General features: G+C 37.8%; 1 protein-coding gene across 1 annotated transcript; it reads right to left on the bottom strand.

The window, feature by feature from the left end:
- LOC107611217 lies at positions 10,980 to 12,827 on the bottom strand. Its single transcript, XM_016313171.1, has 2 exons — positions 11,959 to 12,827; positions 10,980 to 10,995 (listed from the first exon to the last, which is right to left on the bottom strand). The coding sequence occupies exons 1-2, from the start codon at positions 12,825 to 12,827 to the stop codon at positions 10,980 to 10,982; spliced, it is 885 nt and encodes a 294-aa protein (XP_016168657.1).

The following is a 22,715-nucleotide window of genomic DNA, read 5'->3' as shown; positions in this document are numbered from 1 at the left end:
TTCTGGTGGCTGTGTTGAGCCTTCTGTAGTCAATACACATGCGCCACCCTGTAACTGTTCTTGTAGGAACCAGTTCATTTTTTTCATTATGAACCATTGTCATGCCTCCCTTCTTAGGAACAACTTGAACAGGGCTCACCCAGGGTATATCAGAAATAGGATAAATAATCCCAGCCTCCAGTAATTTGGTGACTTCTTTTTGCACCACTTCCTTCATGGCTGGATTTAGCCGCCTCTGTGGTTGAACCACTGGCTTAGCATCATCCTCCAATAGGATTTTGTGCATACATCTAGCTGGGCTTATGCCCTTAAGGTCACTTATGGACCACCCAAGAGCTGTCTAGTGTGTCCTTAGCACTTGAATTAGTGCTTCCTCTTCCAATGGATTTAAAGCAGAGCTTATGATCACTGGAAAAGTGTCCCCTCCTCCCAGAAATGCATATTTTAGGGATGGTGGTAATGGCTTGAGCTCGGGTTTAGGAGGTTTCTCGTCTTCCTCAGGAAGTCTCAGAGGCTCTTTCAATTCCTTTGAACCCTTCAAATCAGGCTAAACATCTTTAAAGATGTCTTCCAGCTCTGATTCGAGACTCTCAGCCATGTTGACCTCCTCTACCAAAGAGTCAATGAGATCAACTTTCATGGAGTCTTTTGGTGTGTCTGGATGCTGCATGGCTGATAAACCACTATTTTATGGTTTATCTTGTGCTCAGTTGAGTGGTTTTTATCTACTCTTTACCCACTTATTCATACTATTTGCATAGTTTTACATTTGCCTTCCTAATTATGTGCTTTGATTGAAAACATGCTTCTTTGATCTTATATTTGCTTATTATTAATCCTCTCTTATCACCATTAGATGCCTTGATATGTGTGTTAAGTGTTTTCAGATATTATAGGACAGGAATGGCTCAGAGGATGGAAAGGAAACATGCAAAAGTGGAAGGAATACAAGAAGTTGGAGAAGTTGCTAAGCTGTCCAGCCTGACCTCTCTGCACTCAAATGGCTATAACTTGAGCTACAGAGATCCAAACGATGCGGTTCCAATTGCGTTGGAAAGCTAACATTCGGAGCTTCGATTTAATATATAATATGCTATGGTTCCCCTGATGCTAGGCGACGCGACCGCGTGATCTATGCGGCCGTGTCGCAGTGACAAAAATAAGCGTGTTTGAATTCTTCTCCAGCGATTTCCGGGCTGTTTTCGACCCAGTTCGCAGCCCAGAAAACACAGATTAGAGGCTATAAAGTGAGGGATTGCATCTATTCAAGAAAAGGCTTTCATAATTCACAATTTTAGGAGTAGATGTAGTTTTTAGAGAGAGAGGTTCTCCCCTCTCTCTTAGGATTTAGAATTAGGATTCTTTTCACTTCATGATTATTTCATCTTTTGCGATCACAGGTTCAATGTTCCTTTTATTTATTTTTCTAATTTAATTTATGAACTCTGTGTCTGATCCCTCTCTGGCATTTGAATGCCAGGGTTAGAAGCTGGAGTGGCGTTGGACGCCAACTCCTTACTTGTTCCTAGCATTTGAATGCCAGAAATGAGCTTCCATTGGGCGTTTGACGCCAAATTCTTGCCTGTTTCTGGCGTTTGAATGCCAGAGTTATTCTTCTCTGGGCTCTTACTGTCCTCAGTGGGATTTCAGATAGCAGGTTGTTCATTTCTTGGCTTCCTGCTGCCTTGAAGTGAGGTATTTAATATTTTCCCACTTCTTAATTGAATTGCTTGGCACTCTTCCGTTATTTATTTTGATAACTTCTGTTCTGTTTGCTTCAACTGTACTTCCATATTCAGATTAGCTATTCTTGTGTCTTGTAGTATCTCCTTGAATTTGGCCAGCTATTTTGTTAGAAAGTCTAATTGCTGATTGAATTCAATAATTTGTTCTGCAGGACTGAGCTCGGCAGTTACTGTTTTAGCCTCTTCTTTCATGGAAGACTCACTGCTTAGGTACAGATGCTGATTTCTGGCAACTGTATCAGTAAGCTCTTGAGCCTCTTCAATTGTCTTTCTCATGTGTATAGATCCACCAGCTGAGTGATCTAGAGAAATTTGAGCTTTCTCTGTAAGCCCATAATAGAAGATGTCTAACTGCACCCATTCTGAAAACATTTCAGAGGGGCATTTTCTTAGCATCTCTCTATATCTTTCTCAGGCATCATAAAGAGATTCATTATCTCCTTGTTTAAAGCCTTGGATGTCCAGCCTTAGCTGTGTCATCCGTTTTGGAGGGAAGTATTAATTCAGGAATTTTTCTAACAGCTGTTTTCATGTCCTTATGCTAGCCTTAGGTTGGTTATTTAACCACCTCTTAGCTTGGTCTTTTACAGCAAATGGGAACAGTAATAATCTGTAGACATCCTGATCTACTTCTTTATCATGTACTGTGTCAGCAATTTGTAAAAACTGTGCCAGAAACTCTGTAGGTTCTTCCTGTGGAAGACCGTAATACTGGCAACTTTATTGCACCATGATAATGAGCTGAGAATTCAACTCAAAGCTACTGACTCCAATGGAGGGTATACAGATACTCCTTCCATATGAAGCAGTAGTGGGGTTAGCATATGACCCCAGAGTCCTTCTGGACTGCTCATTTCCACTTAGGTCCATGATGGAGAAAAGGGAATTGATGTGAATTGCAATTAAAATATATTTTTATTTTTATTTTATAAAAAGAGAACGAATAAAGAAAAATGAAATAAAATAACTAGAAATTAAATATAGATTTCGAAAATTAAGAATAAAAAATAAAAATTTTAAAATAGAAATTTGAATTTTTGAATGATATTTTCGAAAAAAATAAAGGAAGAGAAAGTAGTTAGGAAGTTTTGAAAAAAATTGATTGAGAAGATATAATTGAAAAACAATTTAAAAAGATTTGATTTTTTTTTAAATTGATGACTAAAATAATGCAAAATTTTTGAAATTTATGAGTGGAATGAGGAAAAGATATTTTTTTTATTTTTGAATCTTAATGAGGAAAGAGAAAAATAATGAAATAGCACAAGATTTAAAATTTTTAGATCTAATGCTCCTTGTTTTTGAAAATTTTGGAGGGAAAATACCAAGGAACACTAAACTTAAAAATTTTAAGATCAAGACACAAGGAAAACTCAAGAACACCTTGAAGACTCACAAGAACAACAAGAACATGAAGAAAGAACACCAAACTTAAAATTTTTAGAAAATCACAATAAAAGTTTCGAAAACTAAAGAAAAGCTAACAAGAAAACACCAAACTTAAAACTTGATACAAGATTTGCTCAAAGAAAAATTATTTTTGAAAAAGTTTTAAAAAGGAAGATTCCCAATTACCAAGAACATAAACACAACGCTCTAGCCAATTGAGTTATAAATTTAAAGTGTTTTAATATTATATTTAATAAATAAAATTTTCTTTGGAAACTGATATCTTGAAAAAGCACAAGAAAAACAAGAAAAGACACAGAACAAGAAAAACTAAAGATCAAACAAGGAAAATAAACAAGAATAACTTGAAGATCAAGAAGGAACAATGAACACTAATTCGAAAATTTTAAATGAAGGTAAAAAAAATATGCAATTGACACCAAACTTAAAGCATAAAACTAAACTCAAACAGAAAAACTCAATTATTAGTAAAAAAAAAATAAAATTTCGAAAAAAAAATTTTGAAAAAGAAAATAAGGATTCTAAAATTTTAACAGGAACAATAATAAAAGACTCAAAGACAAAACACAGATTAATAAAGAAAAATAAAAAATTTTTGAAAGATTTTTGAAAAGAAAGTAAAAGACTCTGACCCAAAAGACAAAATCCTCCTAATCTAAGCAACAGGATGAACTGTCAGTTGTTCAAACTTGAACAATCCCCGGCAACGGCGCCAAAAACTTGGTGCACGAATTGTGAATCACACTTTTCACAACTCGTACCACTAACCAGCAAGTGCACTGGGTCGTCCAAGTAATACCTTACGTGAGTAAGGGTCGAATCCCACGGAGATTGTTGGTCTGAAGCAATCTATGGTTATCTTGTACTTCTTAGTCAGGATATCAATTATACTTATGAGTTTGAATTGTGAAAAATAAAAGAGCATGAAATAAATACTTGTTCTGCAGTAATAGAGAATATGTTGGAGTTTTGGAGATGCTTTGTCTTCTGAGTCTCTGCTTTCCGCCTGTCTTCTTCTTCACGCACGCAAGGTTCCTCCTATGGCAAGCTGTATGTTGGTGGATCATCATTGTCAATGGCTACTATCCGTCCTCTCAGTGAAAATGGTCCAGGTGCGCTGTCACCGCACGACTAATCATCTGTCGGTTCTCACTCGTGCTGGAATAGGATCTATTGGTCCTTTTGCCTCTGTCACTACACCCAACCCTTGTGATTTTGAAGCTTGTCACAGTCATCCAATCCCTGAATCCTACTCAGAATACCACAGACAAGGTTTAGGATTTTCGGATTCTCAAGGATGCTGCCAATGGGTTCTAGCTTATACCACGAAGATTCTGATTAAGAAATCTAAGAGAAACTCATTCAATCGAAGGTAGAACGAAAGTGATTGTCAGGCACGCGTTCATAGGTTGAGGATGGTGATGAGTGTCACGAATCACCACATCCATCATATTAAAATGCGAATGAACATCTTAGGTAGAAACAAGCGTGTTTGAATAGAAAACAGAAATAATTGCATTAATTCATCGAGACACAGCAGAGCTCCTCACCCCCAACAATGGAGTTTAGAGACTCATGTCATCAAAAAGTACAAAGTTCATATCTAAAAATGTCATCAGGTGCAAAATAATCCTGTAAAAGTTGTTTAAATACTAAACTAGTAACCTAGGTTTACAGAAAAATGAATAAGCTATGATAGATAGTGCAGAAATTCACTTCTGGGGCCCACTTGGTGTGTGCTGAGGCTGAGACTTGAGCTTCACATGTGCCTAGGCTGTTTCTGGAGTTAGACGCCAGGTTGTAACCTATTTTGGGCGTTTAACTCCAACTTGTAACCTGTTTCTGGCGTTTAACGCCAGACTGCAGCATGAAACTGGCGTTGAACGCCAGTTTACGTCATCTATCTTGAGAAAAGTATGGACTATTATATATTGCTGGAAAGCCCTGGATGTCTACTTTCCAAAGCAATTAAGAGCGCGCCAATTGGACTCCTGTAGCTCCAGAAAATCCATTCCGAGTGCAGAAAGGTCAGAATCCAACAGCATCAGTAGTCCTTTTTTAGCCTGAATCAGATTTTTGCTCAGCTCCCTCAATTTCAGCCAGAAAATACATGAAATTATAGAAAAACACACAAACTCATAGTAAATTCCAGAAATATGAATTTTTCCTAGAAACTAATGAAAATATACTAAAAACTAACTAAAACATACTAAAAACTACATGAAATTAACCCCAATAAGCGTATAAAATATCCGCTCATCATCCACCTCTATTCCCTTGTTTAAAATTTTATGCCCAAGGACAATTCCTTCAGTCACCATGAAGTGACATTTTTCCCAGTTTAAAACTAGGTTGGTCTCTTGGCATCTTTTCAGAACAAGTGCTAAATAGTCAAGACAGGAGCTGAATGTGTCTCCAAATACTGAAAAGTCATCCATGAAGACATCTAGAAATTTCTCTACCATATCAGAGAAGATAGAGAGCATGCACCTCTGAAAGGTTGCAGGTGCATTGCATAGACCAAAGGACATCCTTCTATAGGCAAATACTCCAGAAGGACATGTGAATGCTGTTTTCCCTTGGTCCTGAGGGTTTACTGCAATTTGGTTGTAACCTGAATAGCAATCCAAAAAGCAGTAATAGTCATGAATGGTAAAGGAAAATGATCCTTTCGTGTGGCTGTATTAAGCCTTCTGTAGTCGATACACATACGCCACCCTGTAACTGTTCTTGTATGAACCAGTTCATTCTTTTTATTGTGAACCACTGTCATGCCTCCCTTTTTGGGTACAACTTGGACAGGGCTTACCCAGGGGCTATCAGAAATAGGATAAATAATCCTAGCCTCTAGTAACTTAGTGACCTCTTTCTGCACCACCTTCTTCATGGCTGGATTTAGTCGCCTCTGTGGTTGAACCACTGGCTTAGCATCATCCTCCAATAGGATCTTGTGCATGCATCTTGCTGGGCTAATGCCCTTAAGATCACTCATGGACCACCCAAGAGCTGTCTTGTGTGTCCTTAGCACTTGAATTAGTGCTTTCTCTTCATGTGGATTTAAAGCAGAGCTTATAATCACTAGAAAAGTGTCACTCTCTCCCCGAAATGCATATTTCATGGATGGTGGTAGTGGTTTGAGCTCGGGTTTAGGAGGTTTCTTCTCTTCCTTAGGGATTTTCAGAGGTTCTTTTATTTCCTCTGATTCCTCCAGATCAGGCTGAACATCTTTAAAGATGTCCTCAAGCTCTGATTCAAGACTTTCAGTCATATTGATCTCTTTCACCAAAGAGTCAATAATATCAGCGCTCATGCAGTCATTTGATGTGTCTGGATGCTGCATAGCTTTGACAGCATTTAACTTGAACTCATCCTCATTGACTCTCAGGGTCACTTTCCCTTTTTGTACATCAATAAGAGTTCTTCCAGTTGCTAGGAAAGGTCTTCCTAGAATGAGAGTTGCACTCTTGTACTCCTCTATCTCCAGCACTACAAAGTCAGTGGGAAAGGCAAATGGCCCAACCTTGACAATCATGTCCTCAATTATGCTTGATGGATATTTAATGGAGCCATCAGCAAGTTGAAGACATATCTGGGTTGGTTTGACTTCTTCATTCAAGCCAAGCTTTCTGATAGTGGATGCAGGTATTAGGTTGATACTTGCTCCAAGGTCACATAGAGCTATCTTGGTACAAGCATCCTCTAATGTGCATGGTATCATAAAGCTTCCCGGATCTGTAAGCTTCTCTGGTAAACTTTTCAGAATGACTACACTGCATTCTTCAGTGAGAAACACTTTTTTAGTTTCTCTCCAATCCCTCTTATGACTTAAGATCTCCTTCATGAACGTAGCATAAGAGGGTATTTGCTCAAGTGCCTCTGCAAACGGGATCTTTATTTCAAGAGTCCTGAGATAGTCTGCAAAGCGGGCAAATTATTTATCCTGTTCTGCTTGGCAGAGTTTCTGAGGATAAGGCATCTTGGCTCTATATTCTTCAACCTTAGTTGCTGCAGGTTTATTCCCTACAGAGGTGTTGGGAGAAGCCTTCTTAGAGGGGTTACTATCAGCACTTGCAGGTGTCTGATCTCTCATTGGCATTTGAACGCCAGGATTGGGTGCTGGATGGACGTTTAACGCCAGTTTTCCACCTTTTTCTGGCGTTTGAACGCCAGAACTGGGCAGGGAATGGGCATTTAACGCCAAATTTTCTCCCTTTTCTGGCGTTTGAACGCCAGAAGTGGGCATCCACTGGGTGTTTGACGCCAATCTTTCACCCTTTTCTAGCGTTTGAACGCCAGAATTATTTCTCTCTGGGCTCTTGCTGTCCTCATAGGGATTTTGGGTAGTGGTTTGGTTATCCTTTGTCAATTGTTCCTTTCTTGGCTTTCTGCTACTTTGAGCTGAATTATTCAATGTCTTCCCGCTCCTTAGTTGAACAGCTTGGCATTCTTCTGTTATCTGTTTAGATAGCTGCTGTCTTGTCTGATTCAATTGTGCTTCTATATTCTTGTTAGCATTTTTAGTGTCTTTGAGCATCTCTTTAAATTCTGCTAATTGTTTTGTCTTAAGGAGTAATTGCTGATTAAGTTCAACAATCTGTTCTTGAGGATTAGGATCAGTAGTTACTGCCCTAGCTTCTTCTTTTATGGAGGACTCACTGCTTGAGTACAGATGTTGATTTCTAGCAACCATATCTATGAGTTCTTGAGCCTCTTCAATCGTCTTTCTCATGTGTATAGATCCACCAGCTGAGTAGTCTAGAGATAATTGAGCTCTTTCTATAAGCCCATAATAGAAGATGTCTAACTGTACCCACTCTGAAAACATTTCAGAGGGGCATTTCCTTAGCATCCCTCTGTACCTCTCCCAGGCATTATAAAGGGATTCATGATCCTCTTGTTTAAAGCCTTGGATGTCCAGCCTTAGCTGTGTCATCCTTTTTGGAGGGTAAAATTGATTCAGGAATTTGTCTGATAAATGTATCCATGTTTTTATGCTTGCTGTGGGTTGGTTGTTTAACCACCTCTTAGCTTGATCTTTTACAGTAAATAGAAATAGTAATAATCTGTAGACATCCTGATCCACTTCTTTATCACATACTATGTCACCAATTTGTAAGAATTGTGGCAGAAACTCAGTAGGTTCTTCCTGTGGAAGATCGGAGTACTGGCAATTTTGCTGCACCATGATAATGAGCTGAGGATTTAGCTCAAAATTGCTTGCTTTGATGGGAGGTATACAGATGCTACTCCCATATGCAGCTGAAATGGGGTTAGCATATGACCCCAGAGTCCTTCTGGACTGCTCATTTCCACTTAGGTCCATGATGGAGAAAGGGAGATGATGTGGATTGCAAATAAAATATATTTTTATTTTTTTATTTAATTAAAAGTAACCGAATAAAATAAAACAAAATAAATGGAAGATCAAATAAAAGTTTCGAAAATTAGAAGAGAATGAAATAAAAGCAAATTGAAAACTAAATTAATTAATTAATTAAAAAGATTTTGGAATTAGCAATCAGAAAGATATGATTGAAAATTATTTTGAAAAAAGATATGATTGAGAAGATATGATTGCAATTTATTAAAAACAATATATGATTGAAAAGATATGATTGAAGAAATCAAAAGATTTGATTTTTGAAAAAGATTTGAAAAGATCAATTTTTGAAATTAGAATTTTGACTTGACTAAAAAAAAGATATGATTTTGAAAATCTTTGACTAATTTAATGCAAACTTTCGAAATTTATGAGTAAAATAAGGAAAAGATATTTTTTTTAATTTTTGAATTTTAATGAGGAAAGAGAAAAACAACAAAAATGACACTAAACTTAGAAATTTTAGATCAAAACAAAGAGAACAAACAAGAAAACTTTGAATGTCAAGATGAACACCAAGAACACTTTGAAGATCAGCTCCTCAACCCCAACAATTTGGTTTAGAGACTTATGCCGTAGAAAATACAATATGAAACGTGTAAAGTGTCATGAGGTGTCCAAATACAATAGCAAAAGGTCCTATTTATAGAAAACTAGTAGCCTAGGGTTTACAGAAACGAGTAATTGATGCAGAATCCACTTTTGGGCCCACTTAGTGTGTGCTTGGGCTGAGCATTGAAGAATTCACATGTAGAGACTTTTTTTGGAGTTAAACGCCAGCTTTTGTGCCAGTTTGGGCGTTTAACTCTAGCTTTTATGCCAGTTCTGGCGTTTTGACGCCAGAATTTTTATGCTGACTTGGAATGCCAGTTTGGGCCATCAAATCTCGGGCAAAGTATAGACTATTATATATTGCTGGAAAGCCCATGATGTCTACTTTCCAACGCAATTGAGAGCGCGCCAATTGGGCTTCTGTAGCTCCAGAAAATCCACTTCGAGTGCAGGTGGGTCAGAATCCAACAGCATCTGCAGTCCTTTTTCAGCCTCTGAATAAGATTTTTGCTCAGGTCCCTCAATTTCAGCCAGAAAATACCTGAAATCACAGAAAAACACACAAACTCATAGTAAATTCCAGAAATATGATTTTTGAATAAAAACTAATAAAAACATAATAAAAACTAACTAAAATATACTAAAAACATACTAAAAACAATGCCAAAAAGCGTATAAATTATCCGCTCATCATCAGGATAGCTCGCTGGATTGTGACTTCTGAGGTGTTTGTAGTAGGGAGTATAGACATCCTCACTACCTCATTCCACCCTTTAGCCTCAAGTATGAGATCTATTTTTTTCAAGTGGCTTGGAGCTCCATCTGAATCCCTTTCCCAATCTCTGTCTTCAAAGCATAAACCATGTAATATCTCGTCAGGGTCATTCTCACCCTGCAATCTTTCCTCAAAGATAAGCTCTCCATAGGTTATTACTCTCAACTGTAGGACCCTCATGACTGATGATGGACTAAAATCTACCTCAATGCCCCTGACATAGCTCTTATAAGGGGGACTGTCCTTGCTTGTCTTCACAGCATTTGCGTAGAATTCTCTTATCATGACTGCACTGATGTCTGTGAGAAGCTCACACAAAAGTTCCCACCTCCTTTCCTGGGTAATTCTTCTCATGATAGGATACTCTCCATCCCTCAGTCTAAAGCCCATCTCTGGAATGATGTGCTTTGATTCCATGAGCATATGATACATTGATTCATGGAACTGAGATTTAAACCTCTTGGTATAATAGGTGGGTGGTTCGGCCACTACTGGTTCCTTTCCTTTCCTCCTTTTAGAACTTGAGGAAGCCATATATTAAGAAGAAAAGAAAGAAGAAGAGAAGATAGGCTTTGGTTAAGGCACGGTTGTGAGGAAGGAAATGGAAGGTGAGGTGTTGTGTGGTGTGTTTGGGTGAGGGAAGAATAATGTAGGTCTTGTGGGGGATTTACACGAAGAAAGCAAAAGTGTGTGGGATGAATATATGAAGAGAATAATGGTTATGTGAGCTTAAGAAGAGCTACTACCAATTTGTAGCCAAGGTGTGAAACAAAGCAAAAGGTTGGAGGCTTTATACAAAGGAAGCAAGGTGTGTGGCTTAAAGGATGTTGCTGCCAATTTAAAGAGGTGGAGGGATTGTTGTAAGGAAACTTTGGATCGGTTATTTAGCAATGAGGGGTGAGGATTGAGAAAAATATTGTTGTGGATCCATGAGATGGATGGCCTGCATGTGAAGATGAGTGAAGACAAGTATTGCTCCTCCCTTGGTTGCATGTAGTTCGGCCTCCAAGGTGTAAAGCTATGCAGATTTTGTTTTTCAAGAGAGCATACTTCCCTAGACACATGTGACTCTCTTTTTATCTTGTGGCAACCGTGCATGCCCCCTTTTGTTTTCTTCTCAATCTCCCTTGTACCTATCCATGTGAATTAAAGCATAATAAGCTTAAACTTTGGATTTCAACACGGTGATGGTGCACTACATATATATAAAACGAAAATGTTGCTATGTGTCTTTATGTGTGAATAATCAACCATGCCACTTAGAAATTAAACAAAATTTTGGTGAACACCAAACTTGTTTTTTCCTAAGTGATTTATATGAAATCTAATGAATATCTATCATAATTAATATATTTATTATAAGGAACACTTTTATTTGCTACCATGCTACCATAAACTCATAAAATGATGCAATGTATATTTTCTCTATTCATGAATTTGAGCCTTTGAGTAAAAAGAAATTGATTCTCTTGCAATTCACAGCATACACAGACACCAAACTTAAGATTTGGCTATGTACTTAAACAGAAAGAATAAGTATATATCCTAGAATGGTTTTATGATCAATCATGCTTGACAAGCTATTTTAAAGTGTCTTTAGGCACACAAAACTTAGGAGTCAAGCATATGCTCTAAAATGATATGTGCAATTCCTAGATCCACTCATGATAGCTCAAACTTATGCTAGAAAAACCAATAATTATTAAGATAAAAAATAAGAATATAAAATCATGGGTTGCCTCCCATGGAGCGCTCTTTTATTGTCACTAGCTTGACATTGGTCCCTTATTAGGGTGGTTGATGATTGTGGTGCCTCAGTTTGTCTTCTCTCACTGTAAGCTTTCTTCCAGTGCCTTGATGTTCAATCTTTGTATGCTCCAGTGAGAGTATCCTGTTGATAGTGTAGTAATCATCAGATTGTTGCTCTGTCCCCAACTAGTGGTAGATTAGTTGCACTTTATCTCCCTTTGAGAATCCTTTAGTTGGGATCTTTTTGTTTTTCCACCCTTTTAGGGCCTTTTTCTTCCCCTTTTTTTGGTGATCCTTCTACTTTGACAGTGGGCTGTATTTTGGGATCTGTCTTCTTAGTGGCTAACACTTCACTTTCTTCTTGCTTTCTCTCATCATTCTGTACAGTCTCATTCTTCTTTTGTCCTGCTTTGCTACTTGTCTTTTGCTTTGGAGGGGAACTAATGAGTATCTCCTTGGATTCTTCCTTCCAATGCAAGTCTTCTCTGTCATCCTTCATGCAATTTTCCTTTTCATCAGTATGCTGTGCTTCTGGAAAGACATTCAGAGTGATGCTCTTATCATGTACCCTTAGGGTCAATTCTCCTTGTTCAACATCTATGATGACCCTTGCTCTGGCCAGGGATGGTCTTCCCAAGATGAAAAAGTCACTCCCTTCTTCTCCTAGGTCCAGGATTACAAAGTCTGCAGGGAATATAAACTTATCCACCTTGACCAAAAGGTTTTCAATCACTCCTTTAGGAAATACCAATGATTTGTCCACGAGCTCTAATGACATCTGTGTGGGCTTTACCTCCTCTATGCATAGCTTTCTCATCATAGAATAAGGTATTAGATTGATGCTGGCTCCTAAGTCACACAGTGCTTTTTTTATGGTCATACTACCAATGGTGCAAGGTAAGAAGAAGCTCCCATGGTCTTGGAGTTTTGGAGGGAGCCCTTTTTGGATCACTGCACTGCATTCTTGTGTCAAAAGCACCGTTTCCTTCTTATGCCAGTTTCTCTTTTTGTTGATGAGCTCATTCATGAACTTTGCATATAGAGGCATCTGCTCTAATGCTTCAACAAGTGGGATATTAATCTCCAGCTTCTTGAAGACCTCAAGGAACTTAGGGAATTGTTGATCCTTGAGTTCTTTTTGTAGCCTTTGAGGATATGGTAGAGGAGGTGTGTAAGTCTTCACTTCCTTCCTCTGTTCTTGTGATGATTCCTCCATGACTTGTTTCCCTTTCCTTGAAGCTTGGAGCTACTCATCTTTTTCTTTAAGCTTCTCTTGGTCCTGCTTGTTTGCTTCCTTGTTGCTGGCTTCATCTTTCTTGCTGCTAGCCTTGTCATTGTCCATAGGCTTCTTGTTGACTTCTTTGTCATTCACCAAGGTTTTTCCACTCCTTAATTGAATAGCTTTGCATTCTTCTTTGGGATTTGGAATGGTATCACTTAGGAGTGAACTTGTTGGTCTCTCAATCACTGCTTGCTTGGACAGTTGTCCAATCTGCCTTTCTAAGTTTCTCATTAAGGCTTCATGATTCTTGCTGGTCATCTCCTGATGTTTCATCATCTTTTCCATCAATATCTCCAAGTTTGAGATCATTTGAGCATCTTGTGGTGTCTGTGGCTGATTGTGGGATGTTGAGGGTGGATGATAGTTATTTTGGTTAGTAGCTGGGTTATTGGGTGGATAATAGCTGGAATTGGGGTAGTTGTTTTGGAATTTTCTGTATGGATTGTGGTTAGTGTTTTGCTGGTTGTGGTTTGTGTTTCTTGAGTTGTTCTGGTTTGAATTCTTCTGCCAAGGCTGCTGGTTTTGATTGTCTCCCCACCTTAGATTTGGATGGTTCTTCCAAGAGGGGTTGTATGTGTTTCCATGGAATTCATTCTAGCTGGATCCTTGGTTGTGCATGTAGTTCACTTGTTCCTGCTGCTGATCTTCACAATTTTTCTCATTTTGTCCCCACCCAGCTGATGGTTGATTGGTGACATTTACTGATGCAACTTGCAGACTATCAATCGTCTTAGCCATCTGCTCAAATTGTTGCTGGATTTGCTGATGCATCACCTTGTTTTGAGCTAGAATAGTGTCCACACCTTCCAACTCCAGTACACCTTTTCTCTGGGCTGGTTGGCATTGTCTTTGATGAGAAAAGAAGTATTGATTATTTTCTACCATATCTATGAGGTTTTGGGCTTCCTCTGCTATCTTCATTAGTTGCAATGAACCTCCTGCTAAATGATCTAATGCTTCTTGAGCTTTCAGAGTCAATCCTTCATAGAAATTCTGAAGTATGTCCCATTCATTCCACCATATCTATGAGATTTTGTGCTTCCTCTGTTGTCTTCATTAGTTGCAATGAACCTCTTGCTGAATGATCTCATGCTTCCTGAGCTTTCAGAGTCAACCCTTCATAGAAATTCTGAAGTATGTCCCATTCATTGAACATTTCAGAGGGGGCATTTCCTAATCAAGGCCTTGTATCTCTCCCAAGCCTCATAGAGGGATTCTGCATCCATCTGTGTGAAGGTTTGTACCTTTGTCTTTAATTTGATAATCCTTTGAGGTGGGTAGAACTTGGCTAGGAATTTACTCACTAGATCCTCCCAGCTAGTTATGCTTTCTTATGGAAAGGCTTCCAGCCATTGAGCAGCCTTGTCCCTCAATGAAAATGGGAACAATAAGAGTTTATATATATCTGGATGCACACCATTTGATTTCACTATGTCACAGATCCTCAGGAAGATAGATAAATGCTGATTTGGATCTTCTAGTGGGCTTCCTCCATAGGAGCAGTTGTTTTGTACCAAAGTGATGAGCTGGGGCTTCAATTCAAAGTTGTTTGCATTGACATTTGGGGTAAGGATACTACTCCCACAATGCCTTGGATTAGCAAATGTGTAAGAAGCCAAGACTCTCCTCTGGGGTTGACCATTGTTGTTGGCTACTCCCACTGGTGGATTTATTGGATTCTCTTCCATTTTTTGATATTCTTCTTCAGAAGTTTCTTCACCAATGACCCCCTTTCCTCTGGCTTCCCTTCTCAGTCTTCGAAGAGTTCTCTCGTCACGATCACCAGAGGTGGAGACCTCTCCCCTTGCTTCTGTCATACAACCAAAACAACAAGAAATACACAGAGCACTCTGTAGCTTGAGTGCAGTGAGAGTTAGTAGAGACAAAGTCTCAAATAGTTAGTGTGCTTATCAAAAATAAAGAAAAACAAAGAAAAAGTACTTAATCTAGACCACCACCTTACTTAATCATTGTCAATCTAGATCAATCCCCGACAACGGCGCCAAAAACTTGATGGATGGAAATTGAATTCCACACCAAAACTCACCGGCAAGTGTACCGGGTCGCATCAAGTAGTAATTACTCACAAGAGTGAGGTCGATCCCACAGTGATTGATGGATTGAGCCATTTTAGTTAGGTGATGAATTTAGTTAAGCGAATATTTGATGAATTGAGTGATTTTGATTGACAGAAGCTAAATTGCAAGTAAATAAAGGTACAGAAGGTAAATTGAGCAGAAGAACAAAGTGCAGAAGAGGTAAATTGCAGGTAACTTAAAGAACAAGAAAGTAAAAGAGCTAAAACTTAAATTGCAAGAAAAGTAAATTGCAGAAACTTAAAGTGGAAGAAATGTAAATTTGCTGAATCTAAATTGCTGAGAAATGTAAATTGCTTGAAGAGTAAAAGGATTTGGGTGCTGGGATTTAGAATTGAACAAGAAATTGCAAGTTAAAGAAGACCAGAGAGCTCTGAGATGAAGAAATTCAGCTCATCAGCCAAACAGAAATGTAAAATTGATTAAAGAACCAAACAGCAAGAAAACTTAACTCAATTATGAAATTCTAAAGAGAAATTAAAGATCGAAGAAGAGAAATGAGATTAGAAACAGATCTAGATCTCATTTACTCTTTTGATCCAGCAGAAAAGTAATTGCAGAAGAAAGGAAAAAGAAAACAGTAAAGCAAAGATGATTCTCAGATCTAAATTCAATGAAATTCTTCAATCTCAATGCAAAAATCCAAAAGTAGAATTTGCAGAAGAAAGAAAATGAAAACAGAAAAAAAGATCAAGATCCAATTCTTAGAACAATTGAGAAGAAAAGTGAAAGATGATTCTCAAACTTAGAATCAATGGAGCTCTTCAATCTCAATCCAAATTCCAAGAACAGAAAGTTAAAAGTTGCAGAAGAAAGAAAATACAGAAAGAAAACTAGATCCAATTCCCCAAATCCCAAATTCAAAACAATTGAAAATTAAAAGTGAAAACTTAGAATGAGCTAAAGGTTCCAGAAAAAAAATAAAAGTCCCTTACAAATCAAATTAACTCCTATTTATACACTTTCTATTTTTGCTTTTCAGGATTTGGAGTGGGCTTTTCAAATTGGTAAAAAAGTGGATCCAAGATGGCATTTGATTGAAAAATGGTCCATGGGTCCTAGCTCCAGTGGAGCGCTTAGTTTGGTTAGTGAACTGAGCGCTACACATGCTCCTTGGTTCCCCCCTTCGAGCCTGGCTGCTCCCCTTTGTGCCAATTTCCTTAGCGCTCAATTAGAAGTTTCCAACATAGCGCTACTTTGCTGCCTTGTCCAAGCTTTGCTTTTCTCTTCATGGACCACGAAAACGTTCACTAGTTTGAATGTAGCGCTCAGGTATTTGAGCGCTGGTGCCTTGTAGCGCCTTGCCCCCTCTTCGATCCTTGAGGCTACCACTTTGACTAATAATTTCCTTGTAGCAGCGCTTAGTTGTGTGATGCAACGTAGCGCCTCTTGCTTCCTTGGTCTCCCTCTTTTCCAACCTTGGCTGCCTCATTCTTGAGTGTTGTGCCTTGCTTTTCTTTGTGCCAAGCCTAAAAAAGTGAAAATGTTTTAACGTAGCACTCCATTCTTTGAGCACTTTGCCTTGCTGATTGAGCGCTCCGTTTAGTCCATTGAGCGCTATGCTTGAGCGCTTTGCTCTTCGAACCCTTGTCACTAGCGTTCAATTTGAGAACGCTCCGCTCAATTAGTGAGCGCTGCTTCCCTTGTTGTGCGCTATGCCTTGCTTCCTTGGTTGAGCGCTACGCTTTAGCATCATGGGCCACACTTTGGTTGAGCAGGCTTTCATGGTTCTTTCTTTTCTTCTCCTACAAGCAACAAAATAAACTTATCAAAGTATCACCAAATTCACAAGGTTTCTAAATTAATCATAAAATCAACTAATTCTAGCTTAAACCTTATGATTTTGTGTTAATTAACTGATGGTTGATTGAATTAACATAACCATGCAAATCCACTCCAAATCACTTACTTATAGTGCAAGAAAGTGCGTAAAACCTAATGAAACAAGTGAAAAATACTTGAAAAGCTAGCATAAGATGACTTGTCATTAGGGTCGATCCACTAAATCCTCCTCTAATCATGCTTTCTAAGATTTGTTTTTCATCTAACAATAAACAATTATTCACTAGATAAATACAATTATCATGAAGACTTTTCATAAGGTTGTAATCGGACTAGGGCAAGGTAAGGATATATATGGCTAAGTGAGCTAGAATTTGAACTTTTAATCAACTTAAGCTCCCACCTAATATATAATAATCTATGCAATTCTAATACAATATCTAACTACCCATAATCTCACTTTTTGACATACTCATGCATTCTTTTCAATCACAACACATATGCATTGTTATTATTACTCTACTTTGGAGAATTTTGTCCCTCTTTTTATTTTTTTTCTTTTCTTTTTTTCTTTATTTTTTTATATTTTTGCAACAATAACATAATACATATAAAAGGTGAATGGATATGGTTTACATAATTAATACACAAGTATGTCTCTAATTTCTAAGATTTTCAATAAAGATACAACGCACACTTTATCCACCAATGTTTCTCAACTTTTCCACACTTAGATGACACACACACTCACTATCCTAAGCTAATCAAAAATTCAAATAGGGTATTTATTGTTTTTTGCTTAAGGTTAGTGATGTGCTAACATAAAGAATAAAAAGGGAATTAAAAAGGCTTAAATTGGGTTAACAAAGGTAAATAAAATGGTAGGCCATAGGGTAAGTGAGCTAATTGAAATGAAGACCTCAATTACATAAATACTCATATACATCAAATAATGGACATAAAGAATCAAACAAATTAAGGTTTTAATCATAAAAAGAGGATACATACAAGAATGAAAATAGTGGTTATATGATGCAACCACACAATTAGGCTAAAAACTCGCAAGGTTGTCTATTCTTAGCTCAAAAACCATGTTCCACAATATATAGGTCAAGCAAGTTCAATGAAAAATTTTCACTCAAATCAATTGGGGTGCCCTATAGATAAAAGCCTTAGAAAATTTCATTATTTTGACTTAGCTTATTATATATATGCGAACAAAAAAAATGCAACTAAAAATTCTAGAAGACATGGTAATAACAGAAAGTTTGAAATGTGAACAGTGTTAGGATTAGAATTTTTTCACATAAGATTGGTCGATTGGTCAGACGACCTCCCCACACATAAATATTTGCACCGTCCTCGGTGCACATGAAGTCAAGCGGAGTAGAAGGAGTCGTTATCGTCGTCATCACCCCACCTTCAGCTGGTGGGTCATATGGCTGCTGCATGTCCTTTCTTCTATTTTTCTTTTCGCTTAAGATGACTCATCCTGGAAAAATATAAAATAGAAGATATTAACACGAGGAAATTTAAAGACAAGGAAGCATATATAATTGGAATGAGGTAATAATCACTAAAATGAAGTGAATTGATGAGTTATGAATTTTAAAAAGAACAAATGTGTGAATTCTAAGTTTGCGCGTGGTATAGAACACACTAGCTTTGAAAGCTACGTCACAATTACACAAAAGAAGTATGAACTTTACTCATTCAAGTGTGCTTGAGATACTTGATGAGCGGATATTTTATACGCTTTTTGCCATCATTTTTATATAGTTTTTAACATGTTTTATTTAAGTTTTATTATATTTTTATATGTTTTAGTGCAAAATTCACATTTTTAGATTCTACTTTGAGTTTGTGTGTTTTTGTGCAATTCTAGGCATTTTTTGGCTGAAATTGAGGAGCTGGAGCAAAAGTCTGATTCAGAGGCAAAGAAAGCACTGCAGATGCTGTTAGGATCTGACTTCCTTGCACTCGAAAGAGCTTTTCGGGAGCTATAGAACTTAAAATGGAGCTTTCTCAACACCTATGGAAAGCTAACAACCAGGGCTTTCTAGCAATGTATAATAGTTTATACTTTGCTTCAGAATTGAAGGCCCAAAACTAGCATTCAACGCCAGTCTCCTGCCCTATTCTGGCGTCCAACGCCCACAAGGAGGAGACCAGCGTCCAAACGCCCAAAGAGGTGTCCCTAGCCAGTGTTCAATGCTCTAGAGCCCTCCTAGCACATGGATCTCAATCATGCTCAGCCCAAACACTCACCAAGTAGGTCCCATAAGTGAATTTTCGTACTAAAAGACTGTTTTGCCCTTCTTATGTGATCCTTAGTCATTGGCTTAGTATTTATTTGAGAACTTTTACACTTATTAGAACTCTTCCAACACTTCTAGAAAATTTTTGAATTACATTGTATTCTCTATCAGTATGAGTCTCTAAACCTCCTAAGTCAAGGGGAGGAGCTCTGCTGAGTTTTATGGATTAATAAAAGTACTACTGTTCTATTTCAATTCGTGTTTGATTCTCTATTATAAGATGTATCTTCGTTCTTCATCCTTATCAATGCATTGAACTGGAACAAGGTTATCTCATTCTACATAGGTTCAGAGTGAGTCTTTCATCGGACAATGATGAACCACTAGCTTGATTATACATCTCTTAGATGGCTAATCCATGGCTTCTTTGGGGACTTCTCGAGACACCAGTTCAGCCGAGGTATGGGGAGATTAGTGTCTTTATGGTAGACGCTAGAACCAAAGGCGCATCATTCTCTTATCCGGAAGATTCGACCTTGTATGTCGCATTTTGAGTAGGATTACTAAGGAGAATGGACTGCAGGAGCTTCACCCTCAATCAGACTGGATGCACACTAACCCTGGTGTTCAGCACTGGAGGAGAATTGGCGACCTCTCAAGAAAGGCATTGATCACATTGACGAATGGATTTCTGCTAGTAAAGAATTCACAATTACGTTCTCGTTGCTAGTATAGTTTCTAAACCAGCAAAGAATCCTTTCGTACAAAAGTTTGGTTATCACAAGTAACAAACCCCTAATAAAATTGATAACCGAAGTATTCAAACCTCGGGTCGTCTCTCAAGGAATTGCAGGGAAGTATGTTTTATTATTGGTTATGGAAAAAGGTATATTTTTTGGGTTTTTGAAATAAGGAACAAGTAATTTAAATGGCAAGAAAAATAAATTAATAATTAGAAAAACTCTTGGCAAGGTATGAGAACTGGAAATCCCATCCTAGTTATCCTTATCAGGTGTGATGAGAATTGTTTATTGCTCCCACTTAGTTAACCCTTACTAAATCAAAGAAAGTCAAGTAGACTAATCAACTTGATTCCTCAACTCCTAGTCAACTCCTATGGAAAGACTAGCTTTAGAGGGATCCAAATCAATCAGCAATTCCCAATTTTCAATCAATAGCTGAGTTTGATAACTCAAGTGTCACCAATTAACCAAAGCCAAAAGGGAGAAAAATCTAAATTACTATATCATAAATGGAAGAAAGCAATCATAAATCTGAAATACCTCAAATTGTATTAAATAGGAAATAAAATTAAACATAGGAATCCATAAACCAATTTGGCAACATCAAGTAATCAACTAAGGTAATAGAATAAATAAAAGTAGAAGAGAAACTAAAGTAAAGGAACATTGAACCTGGAATGAAGAAATAACCATAAACTAAGAGAAATCCTAATCCTAAAAACCTAAGAGAGAGGAGAGAACCTCTCTCTCTCTAAAACTACATCTAAAACTTAAAATTGTGAATTATTGATGTTCTCTTCATGAATGAGTCGATTCCCCCTCTTTATAACCTCTAATTTGTGTTTTCTGGGCTAGAAACTAGGTCAAAACGCGACTCGAAATCGCCCCAAATGTTTTCTGTTAATTCTGTAGATTGCGCAGGTCACGCGTACGCGTCGGTCACGCATGCGCGTCAATTGGCGAATTTTCTCGTCACGCGTACGCGTCATCCACGCGTACGCGTCATCCACGCGTGCGCGTCTTTTGTGCAGACTCCAATCCACGCGTACGTGTCAGGCATGCGCACGCGTCGATGCAAATTTCTCCATTCCGTGCGCTCGCGTCGGCCATGCGTGTGCATTGGTGCTCGCTAGTCATCTCCTTAGTTTCTTGTGTTCCTTCCATTTTTGCAAGCTTCCTTTCCATTTTCTAAGCCATTCCTACCCTATGAAGCCTGAAACACTTAACACACGAATCACGGCATCGAATGGTATAAAAGAGAATTAAAATATACTGATTAAAGATCTCTAGGAAGCAAGTTTTCAATCATAAAATAATACTAGGAAGGGATTATAAAATCTTGCAAATCATATGAATAAGTGGGTAAAGATTTGGTGAAACCACTCAATTAAACACAAGATAAACTATAAAATAGTGGTTTATCAACCTCCCCACACTTAAACATTACCATGTCCTCATGCTTAGTTTAAGGAGACAAAATAAATGAGCAGGGAAAAGTAAGACTCATGCAATGCAATGCAACCTATGTATGAATGCAACTATATGCTAAAATAATTTTTGCCTACTTGGTAAAAGTAAATAAGTTCTTCAAGACAAATATAAATCAAATATTACTAATTAAAATTTATACAGTAAAAACAAGTAAACTTGTAGGAAGACAGCTCATGAAAGCAGGGAACATAGAATTAAGCATTGAACCCTCACTGATGGTGTATATGCACTCTAGTCACTCTAGTGTATAGGGTAATCACTCTACTCTTTCCTAGTCATGCTTTCTAGATTTTGTTCTTCACCTAGCCAATCAACAAGTATTTAATGTACTAATGCAAACATCATGAGGTCTTTTAAGGTTGTAATGGGGCCAAAGTAAAGGTGACGGTATATATATGGCTAAGTGAGGTATAAATTGAATCCTTGATTAACATAAGCTCTTACCTATACATACACTCTATATCCTTCTTAAATCATGCCTAGCTACCCAAAATTTTTCCACTTTTGTACTATATACTCATGTATCAACTTTTCTCTTAAACTTTGTATCACACATACTTTGATCTTTTATTAACTTAACTTAGCATTGGGGTAATTTTGTCCCCTTATTCATTTATTTATTTATTGAATATATTTTTTTGAATTTTTTTTAAGCATAAAAATAAACATAACATTATCAATGCACATGGGTAGGTACCCAAATTCCCAATATTTTATCAATTGTAAAAACATAACATATTCCCTTATTGACCCATGTTCCCATAGTTTTCCCACACTTGATTGACACATAATCTCTATCTTAAGCTAACCAAAGATTTAATTGGGGTATTTAATTTGTTTTTCCGCTTAAGGCTAGTGATGTGGTAAAATATAGAACAAATGGGATTTAAAAGGCTCAAAGTGGCTAACAAAGGTAATTGAAAGGATAGGTGTTCCAAGGGTTACCTGAAACTGTAGGTCGATCTCGGACGAGATCTTCAGTACTGGCCGGAGCTAACGTGTCCGACTGGTGAGTGGTGACCGGAACTGTCGTGTTCGACTTGTTGTGCTAGCTATGCTGCTGATCCTCTGTCACCGGAGGGTGGGGGTACCTGCAAGGGACTCCGATGCTTAAGTTAGCAAAGGTATTAAGCAGGTTTTTAGTAGAATCAGAGTATGAGTTATACGTGGGTGCTCAAATGTATTTATAATGGTGAGGAATGACCTTTCTAGAGATAAGATAGTTATCTTATCTTATCTTATCTTTGAGTGAAGTCATCTTATCTTCAAGGGAACCGCCCTTATCTCTATAGGTTTGTGCTGCCTTTGGATTTAGGTCGTGTCCCTTTGTTTGGGCCCTTATTGGGCTTTTCGGGTGATTTGGCCGAGCTCTTTGAGAAGAGGTCGAGTAGTCCTGACTTGAAGAGGTCGGTCGACTTGTCGTCAAACATCCTGGGTCGGACAGTGATAAAC

This window comes from Arachis ipaensis, chromosome B08 (assembly GCF_000816755.2).
Source record: "Arachis ipaensis cultivar K30076 chromosome B08, Araip1.1, whole genome shotgun sequence".
NCBI lineage: Eukaryota > Viridiplantae > Streptophyta > Magnoliopsida > Fabales > Fabaceae > Arachis > Arachis ipaensis.
The sequence above is the reverse complement of the archived record's forward strand: the minus strand, read 5'-3'. Positions and strand labels throughout refer to the sequence as shown.